The 13,494-nt window shown below is 44.3% G+C and overlaps 1 protein-coding gene across 1 annotated transcript in view; it reads left to right on the top strand.

The window, feature by feature from the left end:
- The window catches only part of LOC135896150 (uncharacterized), a 32,894-nt gene that overhangs the window by 17,140 nt on the left and 2,260 nt on the right, over positions 1-13,494 (top strand). Inside the window, exons 2-4 of the mRNA XM_065424508.1 lie at positions 965-1,111; positions 5,765-5,926; positions 11,899-12,057. Of these exons, the coding sequence (XP_065280580.1) occupies positions 974-1,111; positions 5,765-5,926; positions 11,899-12,057 (459 nt within the window). The 5' untranslated portion in view covers positions 965-973. The remainder of the gene's footprint in view (positions 1-964; positions 1,112-5,764; positions 5,927-11,898; positions 12,058-13,494) is intronic.

Raw genomic sequence — 13,494 nt, 5'->3', positions numbered from 1 at the left:
TCGATTTCAACATTAAACTTTTTGCCGATGACTGTGTTGTTTACTGGTAAATCAACAGTCATGCAGATCACCTTGCCCTGAGTGCACCCCTCAACACCATATCTGAGTGGTGCGAAATGTGGCAGATCACATTTAATGTAAAAAAATCCTCCGTAATTGCCATCACTATAAAAAAAAGATCCTTCTAAATTCGCTTATGCATTCAATGACACCGTGCTAACTAAAGTTAACAAACATATATATTTAGGTGTGACACTTACCGCAGACCTTAAGTGGAACCCGCACATCGATAACATTACCGCAGCAGCACTATACGTAAGTTATTTTTTCTTAAAAGGTGCCTAAAACTAGTGCCTACTCCAATTAAACTGCTCGCCTATAAGACATTCATGAGGCCGATCTTAGAATATGCCAACATGGTTTGGTTTCCGCATACAATGACCCAAGAAAACTGGAAGCAGTGCAAAGAAAAGCCATAAGATTTGTACATAACAGGTACAGGCGCACAGATTCACTCTCTAACCTTCCTACCGCATCTAATCTAAGAACGCTAGCAGATAGAGCGAAAGAAGCTCGCCTCAAATTTTCATTCCAGATGCTTCACAACAATCTCAAGATAGACGCATCCAAATACACTTCATTTTCCGACACTCGACTTACACGTCAAAGCCTTGCAAACAAATTCATTGAATATTCCTACAGTGACGAAACATTTAAACATTCTTTCTTTCCGCTTGCCATAAAAGAATGGAACCAACTGCACCCATCTATCACAAACACTAAATCGTTCTCGGTATTCGCTGATAAAATTGAAGGCAACAAAAACTAGATTTTTGAAAAAATTATAGTATCAATATTGTTAAACACTAGAGTGATGTTCACTGTCTGTATTCATGTAACCAGTATATGTTTTTGTAATGCGTTACTGTAACCTATATGTATATATTGCAGTTTTATTTTTCAGTGCCAGAAGATGTCCATGGCTCTCAGCCCCACGCCGGTGACCATCACCGCCGCGCCAAGCGTTCCTCCGCCTTCTTCAGCTCTACAGTTTAAGTTCAACACTGCGTTTGTCACTAGCCTGACTGGCATCCTCACAGCGTCCGAAATGGTGAGTCACATCGGCATGGCAGACAATGAGATCTATTAGGGCTGTCACGCTTGACCCGGATAAACATGGTCAGGAAATATTGCTTAGTAGAAGACAGGGGGAGGGGGTAGCGGAGTGGCAGGTTCCAGTAGTGGAGTTGAAATTGAATCGTAGTATGACTGTAAACCAAACGAAAATAGCGAGCGATGATAGATTTCACGATCGTGAGCGCTCAGCTCTTTTGCAACGAATTCATTGAATTGCTTCGCGTGTTCAGGTTTAGCGGCAGAGTGGTCCTCTCCGACCGTGCCTAGCCTGCGATGGTTAAGAACGGCCTCGCACCTCCTGCGGCGTGTCTGCTTGGCTGGTGTTAGCAGCTATGACTAAAGAAGCTATTTATGCGAAGCATTAGTAAAGCGAAACATTCTTCGCTTAATATTAGGCACCTTGCAGTAGATTCCTGTCTAGCCTCGTTTCGTGGCTCTTCAGCAAAAGCAATGACGTATACTCGATGGTGGGTTTCGAACCAGAGTGCACAATAATGCGATGCTCTGGATGCATGCTTCTCTCGTGCCACAGCTGGCTAATGCTTTCTGACGATTCGCGCGTGCGTCACGTCGCAGCAACATTTTGCTTTAAAAAAAAAAGAAGAAAAAAGCAAGAGAATGTGCGCGCGCCAGTTTCGATTAGGCCAGCTAACACGGGAATGGAACGCGAGAGTAATGGTCAATATTAGAGAGTTTTAGTTTAGGGGACGCAAGCGGCTTGCGTCCCCTAAACTAAAACTCTCTATTATCCCGGCTTTGGCGGCCGCATTTCGATGGGGGTGAAATGCGGAAACACCCGTGGGTACTTAGATTTAGGTGCACATTAAAGAACCCCAAGTGGTCCAAATTCTCGGAGTCCCCCACTCCGGCGCGCCTCATATTCAGATCGTGGTTTTGGTACGTAAACCCCCATAATGTAATTTTTAATTGTCAACATTACTACTGTCCTTTCAAATGTGTCACGTCGCATAGCAACAAGTTGCTTATAAAAGCGAGAGCGCGCCAGTTTCCCCTGTTCTTCTCTCGTGGCAGCTAGAGCGGTTTGAGACGCTGTGTGACCCTGCATGGCGCCGCCTCCGCGAGCGGCCCGAATTCTCCAATGCTTTCCTCGTGGCAGCTATAGAGCGTTGAGACAATATACATGCTTGTGTACCGCTTTCGGGGTTGGCGCGAGTCGTATAGTGGAATAGGCTGTAGCGCTTTATTTTCTTTTTGCCGTAGTATGCAATAAATCAATCGTACCCTAGCTGTTGTTGTGCACGCGCTTGCGTCGCAAACGATTTCTCGCTGCGCGCTGTATACCTGTATAGATGGTAAAAAGCGGACATTCACCGATCTATTCTTCCAAGGCCGCGTAGAAAGCACAAAAGCTCACATTTTTCTTTTTGCATTTCCATTTGTTTCATTTATTTTGTGTTGTCGTGTTTTCTCTCTCTCTCTCTCTCTCTTTGCACATGAGTGTCGCAAGTCACTCGCGCTGCAGAATGTTCTTCGACAAACTGATCACAACGCTACTCTAAACGCCCGCGTCGCCCGGCCGTGAGACCACGGTGCGCCTCGCGCATGTCCTTTTGCACATTTTTATTTAGGCTATGTATGGCACAAATGGACGCAGCGCGGAAGCAAACCAGCGTGCATGGATATGCAACGTGCCCCCGTTAGCGTACTCGTAACGCGACTCGCGTGAACGTGCCCAACCGCGTGCCCGTTACAATACGCCGTTTAAACGGCCGATCGTCATATGTAGGCGACGGTGTTGACCGGCTAGGCAGACGCTGCTAGATTCGACAGTGGCTTTCATCCTGCAGTAGACCCGAGTCCATTCCCACTCGCGTGTAACCCTGCGAGCACGAACGAAGCACGTCCAACGCGGACAGTGGGCCCACAAATCGCTCAGCGACGAGTCTTGCATGCGCGACGCGACGTTGCCGCGATGGTCCTCCCGCGAACTGCCGATGTGGCGCGTCGTGAAGTGATGATTGGGATCACATTCGTTATGCCCGCTCACCCGCCGTGGTTGCTCAGTGGCTATGGTGTTAGGCTGCTGAGCACGAGGTCGCGGGATCGAATCCCGGCCGCGGCGGCCGCATTTCGATGGGGGCGAAATGCGAAAACACCCGTGGGTACTTAGATTTAGGTGCACGTTAAAGAACCCCAGGTGGTCGAAATTTCCGGAGTCCCCCCTTACGGCGTGCCTCATAATCTGAAAGTGGTTTTGGCACGTAAAACCCCATAATTTAATTTTTTTTTTTTGGCCACTCGCGGTACCCTAAAATTACGTTCGCGGAAACTTTACAAGTGCGGCATCCCATGCCCGGAGCCCCTCAGTGAAAAGATCGGGTGCCGTCCACGCTTTTTTTATGGGACGCGCGCGAATAGGACCGGAAGCCCTTTTGTGCTCTTGAAGCAGGGTCATTCCACGCGAAGCGTCTCTGACCCCAAAAGTGACGATCACCAATTCTCGTTGGAGAAAAAGTGGGCTAATTGGTGATTGTGTGAATAAGGTTTCGCCAGAGTATTTCCCGCGAAGGAAAATTGTGTTGGTTACATATGCGCGCTCTTTGAAATTTTCGCCATGAAGCAAAAGTTGGTTGGAGGCAATTGTTTTTTTAATCAAGTGCGAAACCAGAGGGAAGGACAAATCTTAGAACATTCTGCTGGCGTGGTCCTTTCATATGACGTCATAGGTGATCACATTTATGAATTTTGCGCGTTTAATTGGCTCAGTAAAAACAAAAAGGAAATTGCGTTTTCAGGCATTTTTTTGCATAGACATCGTTGACGTTTCAGTCATCAGTTTTTTTTTAATGTCCGCTACCAATCTCCCCGGGAGGCACTCCCGAACTTTATATATGGATGGGTGGGTGCGTGTGTGTATTAGGTGTTCCCTTCTTTTGCGCAACACTTCTTTCCTTCAAGACGCTGTCATATCTAGTCCCCTGCCATTTTTGCAGAAAAGCTGCGTGGATATAAGCGGGCATTAGCAGCAAGAAAAGTTTCTGCGATAATTTCGCTGGTTAACTAAAATATGCTAATTAACTTTTAAATGCGAAGCATTTCTTGGCGAAGATTAGCCACTTCGACAGCATATCTATCTATCTATCTATCTATCTATCTATCTATCTATCTATCTATCTATCTATCTATCTATCTATCTATCTATCTATCTATCTATCTATCTATCTATCTATCTATCTATCTATCTATCTATCTATCTATCTATCTATCTATCTATCTATCTATCTATCTATCTATCTATCTATCTATCTATCTATCTATCTATCTATCTATCTATCTATCTATCTATCTATCTATCTATCTATCTATCTATCTATCTATCTATCTATCTATCTATCTATCTATCTATCTATCTATCTATCTATCTATCTATCTATCTATCTATCTATCTATCTATCTATCTATCTATCTATCTATCTATCTATCTATCTATCTATCTATCTATCTATCTATCTATCTATCTATCTATCTATCTATCTATCTATCTATCTATCTATCTATCTATCTATCTATCTATCCATCCATCCATCCATCCATCCATCCATCCATCCATCCATCCATCCATCCATCCATCCATCCATCCATCCATCCATCCATCCATCCATCCATCCATCCATCCATCCATCCATCCATCCATCCGCCTACGTCTTGGTGCTCTCATGGTAGTTTCGTTAACTTGGTATGTATATAAATTGGCATATATGAAAAAAGTATATGACGAACATATAGGACGCAATTATATATGACGAAAGAAAAGGACGCAATTAAAACATGGACTAAACGTGACGACAAAACCCGCTGAAAAAGGTGGTTCAGTCGTCATTATGGACAAAGCCAGTTACCTGAGTGAGCTAGGCTCAAAGACGACTTAAGGATCAGTCATTCTACAGGCACCTGAGTTACGATCCGACCGAACTGTTCAAAACCACGGTAAAGGAAACTTTAGCTAACTCGCGTAGGAAAACCAAATTGAAAAATCTGCAGTTAAGACATTAGTCCCCCTAAGCCCTGTAGCTGGTAGACTGGTAGATTTCATCTCCTTCCTAAAATCAATAAAGAAAACAACCCAAAGCGGCCAATAGTTTCAGGAATAGGTACCGTCACAGAGAATTTGTTCCGCTATGTAGACAACCTTAACAGTTCAATTCCTCCTAAATTTTCTTCATATATCAAACATACTAACCACTTCCTGTCCGATATCGCTGACTTGCGTGTTCAAAGCGATGCTCTTTTAGTCACACTAGACGTGACATCTCTGTACACGAACATTCCCGATACAGATGGGATTCAATCTGTACTCCGTGCATATAACGACTCTTTAGATGACAAACCGAAAAATAGAAATGGTTTATTCTGACGAAGGCCGTGCCACGGCCGAAACGTTAAAACATTAAACATGAAATTTTCGTAAGTGGAACCCTTCGTTTCATCAAATATATATATATATATATACATATATATATATATATATATATATATATATATATATATATATATATATATATATATATATATATATATATATATATATATATATACCTGCACAATTCTTCGCATAACACCGATTCCCAGTTCGTGGTGTCTCGATAATTTTCTTTCTTTCGCTCAGATACTGTCGATCATCGTCTACGCCTTGTCAGTGTCTTCGGCTGGAGGCATTTCCTCTCTGCACCTCTTGATGGCGCTTAGCTTCAGCTACTGGCTGCAGTGTTTTTTCTTTCTACTGTCGGAGAGTACATCGACGAGGCCTGTCCTGCCTGGGACGAACTATGTAAGTTTCGCATATTCTTTTCCCCCATTCCGTTCGCCTCCATTTTGCTCTCGGTGCATATATTTATTGATTTCAGTGTGGAACTGTGGTAATTACGCACATTTTTTTTACCCGTGCCTACGTGCTAGATTGTCTGACTATAAATTTTGAGATCGTCAGACGAATACTAGCCTCATATCTCTCTCCTCGTATCTCTTTCTTCTCATATCTCTCTCTTCTCTCTTCAACAACCTCATATCTCTCTCTTCTCGTTGCATTTTATAGATTTGGTCTTTGACTACAAGCGTCCACTGTCCTTACAAAGGACGCAGAGTAATGAACTGGTTGAGTCGAAAGAACTGCGTGGAAGTTACGTAACCATGCTTCAGTCTTTCCATCCGGTAGCTTTAATTTGTGCCTACAGGTAGCATGTGTGGGTCTATTGACCAGTTGTCTTCACCGAAAAAGTTCACGTAGACGTGACACCTGCGTCATACACGATGTTCCATTTCCGCCACCAAGGTCATGAGCGGTGGCGCTGGCTAACACTCCCAGGGTGTTAGTTCATGGGTCCCAGCCTAGCTCCCTCCCTGGCCTGGCATCTCCCTTTCCCTTCTTATATCTTTAATAGTTGTTTCCTCCACCTCTTCCTCCTAGCATATAAACATAAGTACCCTAGAAAGCGGATGGGAAAGCGGCGCCGCAGAAGGTAAATTGGTAAGAGCATTGCACGCGTAATGCGAGGACGTGGGTTTGTATCTCAGCTGCGGCCAGTTGTTTCATTTGTATTGATTTCTATTGACTTACAACAGCTGCTTGGACTTGACATTAGTGTCGCATAGTTTAAGTTTCAATGGTTCACAGACATTTACCTTATGGCAGCGACCATATTCCTACGTACATGACCATCAGATGCCTTGACAGTTCCTTTTACCATGCGCTCTCAAGACAGATAGGCTTCCAAGCGTATTGAATTTTGATCGAGAAGTACAGACATGACCATCCCGAGCCCCTCGAAGATGTGTTTATAAATAGTATACAAGCTCTGCAGACTTCTACGCAGATGTTTACAACATCTACAAGACGTACAGATTTCGACCAGGAATTGGAGAGGCTTCCGATGATCCGCTGGCAGACCGAGAGACGATATAGGCGTACAAAGTCCATTTATGACCTGAGGGAAGCCCAACACATTCAGAAAAAAATTCATCGTCAGATGAACAAACTTCAGGACCAACGATAGAAGAGCTTTTGCGAATCGCTGAACCCTCGCAAGCCGTTACCGCCGTGTGGAGAACTCTTCAGTGTCTTCGCTCACCTCCACAACAACGTCGTCCCTTCACAGCGCTGGCTCTACATCAAAGTCGTCCAGAGCCTGAGGTCTCCTGAGAATTTTGTGCGAAAGTTACTGGCGACTTCGTTTTGCTGGCTGACTTCTCGCTACATGACGTTCCCATTTCGAGATATCAAAGCATGGAAGTACCTTTCTCCATGGAAGAACTGCAATCGGCCTTGGCTGCGTGCAGGTGATCCTCATCATCCGGCCCCGATGGGGTGACCTACGCTGCCTTAAGGCACCTACGTTCAACAGCACAACGTTGTCTTCTGGATATATTCAATGAATCTTGGCGTGACGGCGTAGTCCCCGACGGTTGCAAGTGTAGCCGACTGATGCCTCTACTGAAGCCTGGGAAGTCTCCGCTGGACCTTACATCGTACCCGCCAATTGCACTTGCGAGAGAGAGAGAAAATGATGCATAGAAAGGCAGGGAGGTTAACCAGAGGCATTCCCGGTTGGCTACCCTGTACGGGGGGAAGGGTGAAGGGGGATAAAAAGAGAAAGAGGGCGGAAGGATTCTCGGACTTTTCCTAGGATTTTTGCGATACGGTGTTCTTGTTTTGTTCAACACATGCAAGACTAATTTCCTTGCACTACAGAGCATACAAGCAGAAGCACTTCAGACACGTCTTGCCTCCCGAGATGTTCTTCGGCAGCTGCAACGATTGTCATTGCACAGGAGCACCCGATCACCACTTATACCGTCGGTGAGAGGCTAAGAGCCGCACATTTAACATCTTTCTCCGCTACCATGCCACCGTTTAGCCGATTTCTCAGGGCGAAGACCGCAGGCTAGATTCTGCGCTATTGTGACGAGATACCATGACTCGATACCATCTGGTTTCAAGCCTGCGAAACGCCCAACATCGGCTTTGTGGTGTCTCCGGCAAATTCACGTGTGCCACTTAATTCCTGGGATTGCTAAGAAGGCAGACTTGTCACCGCTAGCCTTGAAGCAGCTGTCCCTCTCCTCAACGAGTCTTATTTTGACCGCATACACATTTACACGGACGGTTCCACCAATTCTCACAGCTCTACCGGAGCAGCAGTAGTTGTTCCATCGGACGCCGTCTCTTCGCACATATTCGCACAGTACAACACAGTACAATATTCGCACAGTACAACATCGACAGCAGCATAACTTGCGGCTCTTCAAGGTGCACTCAAGTGCGCGCTCCAGCAGTCACCTAATTGCTGGGCCATTTTCTGCGATTCCAAAGCAGCCCTACAAACTCTGCAGTTTGCCCTACGTCATGGGTTACACGAAGAGCTAGTCTACCAAATAAGGCACGCTCATAGTCACGCGCTTGAGAAAGGCCACTACATTGTATTTATTTATTTATTTATTTATTTATTTATTTATTTATTTATTTATTTATTTATTTCAAGATTACTGCCAGCCTCTGATTAGAGGCCTTAAGCAGGAGTGGTTATATACATGACGAACAATACATTGAGTACAAGGTGCGAAGCATGAGCAAAATGAAATAGCACTCAATTTGAAAATGTGAACAGCGTGTCATTTTCGAAAACGTAGCATTTAGCGCTAACAATGTAAAACCATTCCAGAAGAAGAAAATTCAAGCTGCTCTTAGCGCTAAGTTGACGAACACTTAAGAGACAGAAAAAAAAGTAGAAGAATATATGTATACAAAGCGTGGCAAACGATTTCAGAACATACATCCTATCAGACAAACATAATGTAGCAGTGTATATAAAAATATGTATCAGTGGCAGACGCATCAAAAAGCACGTGCGTTCAATTACGTGGAAGGACAGGCCGAAAAAAAAGGTGTCAAAAATGGTTGCCAAGCCATTGCGGAATTGTCGGCAACGACAGCGCAGATGAAAGTGCGCATTCGACTGACCAAAACATCATCGGGTTCCTATACCACTTTCAGGAACTGATGCTGCGGGACAACTTCAATAACTTGCTCGCCGCATCATACTTCTACAGTGGAATTCACCGGGTTTCACCAACTCACGCTTGCACCCTCTCGACCCTAATTTGCGACTTCGCCTGCCACTTGGACTCTCCCGTCATGAAACAACTTTGCTGTGTCGCATGTGGTTGGGCGTCGCATTTATAAATTCCTATTCATTCCTGATAAGAATGGCCAACAGTGCGGCGGGCAGCTTGTAAGGGTACGATGGGACTCTAGAGAACCTTCTGTGTCACTGCGTATCCTTTGACATTCAACGACGTACTTTGCAAGCGAAACTCAACCTGCAAGAGAACAGAGCGCTCAGAAGAAAAGATCCTTGGACCATGGCCTATGCGTTCTTGCATGCAAAAGGCCATAAAAGGCCTTCTGCGTTTCCTGAACGACACTGGATTGTATGAACGCTTGTGAGAGCGGAGATTCTCTAGCGAATTAGTGCGAATGACCGACGGTTACTGTTCTTTTCTCTCCTTATCTGCTCTTCCCTTTTCCCCCTCCCCAAGTGTAGGGTAGCCAACCGGAAACGTCCTTGGTTAACCTCCCTACCTTTCCCTCTTCATTTTTCTCTCTCTCTCTTTTATAATTTCTTTAATCCGATTAAGAGCTATAGTATACAGACAACTTTCCCCATGTTGTCCTTGGTGTTATTATTTGTTGGCTTTTTATGATATGACTGCGTATATATACGGGGTGTTCTATTTTATTATGAAAAAAAAAAACATTTTAACACTACTCCCGACATGTAGCGAAATTCTACATCTTGAGCTATAGAGTATTCTCAGAGGCGGACATTTTATGCACAAAAAAGAAAGCGAATATTTGAATAAATAACACATTTTGCTAATTAGCTTTAAACTAATTACCTAACGCCACATATTGCAATTTACGAATTGAAGCCGGTGACATTTAAAGACATATCCACTTCGAACTGAGGATGACACCACTTTCGTGATGTGCGTTCCAAAAGTTGCGTCAAAGTGGATTGGTGTTCTAGTGACTTTTGAGCTTCATACATAAAAAGACATTTTGGTAAGTGGAACAAAGAAAGTAAGCGGAATAACAGCGTATTTTCACAACAAGTTTGACTGTGCTGGTGTCAAAATTTGTTTCAAGTGTATGCGGCTTGTGAAATCAGTGGGTTCAATTCGTTTATTGCAATCAATGCGCTGAAGGAATTATAGTTGAACAGTTAAGTAGTGAACATTTTTAATCAGTTAATTATGCGTACTGATTTCCAGTGTATGTAGCGTATATCTCTTGAAGCATTCCTACTCAATAAGTATGTTTCTGCTAAATGCCATATGCGATTAAAATAAAATAAAAGGTAAGTACGCCCATGGTCGCCATTCAATCGTGATTATGCCGACATCGTCGTCATTGCGTCGTCACGCAGACGGTGTCATGCATCCGTTGTCATACTGCGTCGTCATTTCCGCTTCTTCATCCGGTTGTCGTCATACAGTCGTTGTCAGCTCATTGATCTCACGTCGTTGTCGCCACGTTGTCCTCGTCATACCATCGTCATAACTTAAGGATCGACATCTCATTGTCGCCATGACGTCGTTACACGCCTTTGTCGTCGGAACGATATGATGCTTGCTTCGTCGTTCAATCGTCACTGCGTCGTCTTCATACAGTCGTCGTCATGCCTCCATGCTCATGGGTGACCTTGGCAAGCGAGTGCCGTAGCAAAGTAGGGCGATATTGAACTATGTGGTATATAACCGAAACAACGAAGGTCTCAGAATTACCAGTACGTGTGTTAAATAAGCGGCACTTCAGGAATATGGTCTGAGGCGGCATTGCTCGATTGCTATTCGCATTACCGTCGACAGTCATCGTGAGATGAGTTATGCCGTAAATTTTTTGAAACTACGTGTCCCGCTAGAATGGCAGTGTCAGTGCTCCTGGCAACGGAATATTGAAGGTTAATTGCATATCGGAAATTTGGTCCCCACCACGCCACTTACGCATCGCACAGCGCGCGCTTACTTGTCTGGGCATGGCGCACGGGCTTCTTTTCTTGCTGGTAGCGTTTGCTGTGCCGGGACCAGGTTTGCAGCCTGCGTAGCCATCCAACAGGCAAACAGATAGTTTGGAAAGTGTGACTTTTCTCGTCGGTTTTGTGGACAGCTTAGAAATCGGTTCCCCGAGAACTTGGCCCACACTGTACATAATTCCAATGCGTATTAACTGAATGCTTTCGATGTAACCCTGAATGGCAGCTGGGAGCGCTGTGACAAAACGCGCGCGGTGAAACCCTGCATGGTCATCACCACGGTCGCCAGATGTACCTTCTCAGTAAACGCCACGAAGACCTCGTGAGCTCACATTATCGCAAGAAAAGTAGCCTGCTTTCTCTGTGAGCAGCGCGGCAGGACGAGGTTTGAAAAACCGTGACGTTTATAGCACGGCTGGCACGACGTCACGGAACCCCTTGAAGTTGAACCTGACGGATCAGTCTATATACGGGGCTGTTTATACATGGCTCGTCAAATGGCAGTGCACACATATACGGAAGGTTAAGGTTGTACCCTTTAAGGTATACATGTAATACAGTTGTAGACGTTAATTTCAATAAATTATAGAGGAAGCCTCTCCGCATGTGGTGGTGGTGTCTGCACTCAGTGTTGTGTATAACGCAAACATTTATTTGAAGTTGTTAGTATGCCTTTAATTGCATTGTTTGGCTGTGTATGTGTTGTTCGCAGTTTCTTACATTTCACGCCCTCGGATCTCTTCTCTACATCTTCGTCTCCATCGCCCACCTGGCCAGCTTCAACTCCTCTGCCAACGTTGCCGGAGTTCCGATAGCGGGACAGGACCTTAACATTGATGTTTTCAACGCCGACGTGGTGAACGCAGCTGGGGTGAGATATGACTTCTTTAAGAAACCACTGTTTTATGCATCGAAGCACAAAAGTAACTGGAGCACCAATGCATTTCGAGACACTTTGAAAATTAATATATCGGAACTGGCGCTGTCCAGAGAATTCGTTACAAGTGGATACGCCGTGTGAACTCAGCACTTATAATTCGTAGATTGAAATATGTGGCGTAAAGTAATTAATTAATAAGTTAACTAGCGTAATTACGTTGTATATTCAATTAAACATTTTGATTTCTCGTAGAAGTAGTGACCGCCTCATCGAGTAATTTATATCAAGGGTTAGAATTGTGCTATCTGCCATAGTTAATCTTGAAAACATTTGGTGCACCTAAAAAAAAAATATACCCTGTATATATGTCACGATTCATTATGCAGGTAATGTCCGGTGTGTGAGCTTTTTGGCAAGGCAGCAGCAGCAACCACTATCAGCAAAGTCCGGGAGCCTTCCGCGAGATACCTTTGCTTTAAAACAAACAATTAGTGCACCTTTGTTGAACAAACCACTTCGGCACAGCGTTCCTATCTACACCAATACACTTGTAACCTAATGGACCAATACAAGCTATCGATTTCACCGGCGTATCAGGTGTATTATTTTATAGACCAATACAGGCTATCATATTTATCGGTTTATCAGGGTTAACGTTTCATAAGCGATTACAATGAAACCTATAGAAACCAATAAAGTATTCCTTCGGAATTTTTTAAGGACAGGCTGATATTCAGGTGGACAGGTGAGGCGATGTGCATGAATGAGTAAGGCTCATTCGTTTGATGTCGCCGGGAAAGGTGCACCGCTTTGACGCGTTACAATAGGGCGGATAATATTTCATGACCTTGAGGACAAAGCAAACATGATGCTGCCAATACGGAACTGATACTCGTTGCGCCCAGCTATGGTTACCTTTATTGGCGTTGCGAGTCGTGTGAACGTCACAAAGACGAAATGGAAACGAGATCACTAAGAAGAGAGAGAGAGAGGCAGCGAAGGTGGTTATATAACCATGGGAAATCGTCGGTTGGCTTTCACGTACTGGGCAGAAGGAAAATGAGTAAAAGAGATTCATTGTCGTTTCCATTTTCCGTTATTCCCCCTTTTTTGTGTGTGTCTGTGATTTCGTCCTAATCTACATCCGCTACCCTCGACATAATGTATTCGCTGTAATCGGACTTGACGATACAATCTCCCGCTTAAGCCCTGTTTGCCTTGGTTCGAATCGACTCGGCAATTTTATGACTCAAATTCCATTTTTAGAGGGTTAGTAAACAGGAATATAAAGTTTAGCTCTGTTTACAAGCAAACCAACTTTCTGCAATAGTGAGTCAGTAACTCCTACTGTGAGAGGAGGCTTGGCGAAACAGAAAGTACAAGTGGCGACGTCGCTTTGAAGTTAATACACTATTTCTGACAGCATCT

Source organism: Dermacentor albipictus, chromosome 1 (assembly GCF_038994185.2).
Source record: "Dermacentor albipictus isolate Rhodes 1998 colony chromosome 1, USDA_Dalb.pri_finalv2, whole genome shotgun sequence".
In the NCBI taxonomy this organism is placed as follows: Eukaryota; Metazoa; Arthropoda; class Arachnida; order Ixodida; family Ixodidae; genus Dermacentor; species Dermacentor albipictus.
Note: the sequence above shows the minus strand (reverse complement) of the source record. Positions and strands in the feature narration are given on the sequence as shown.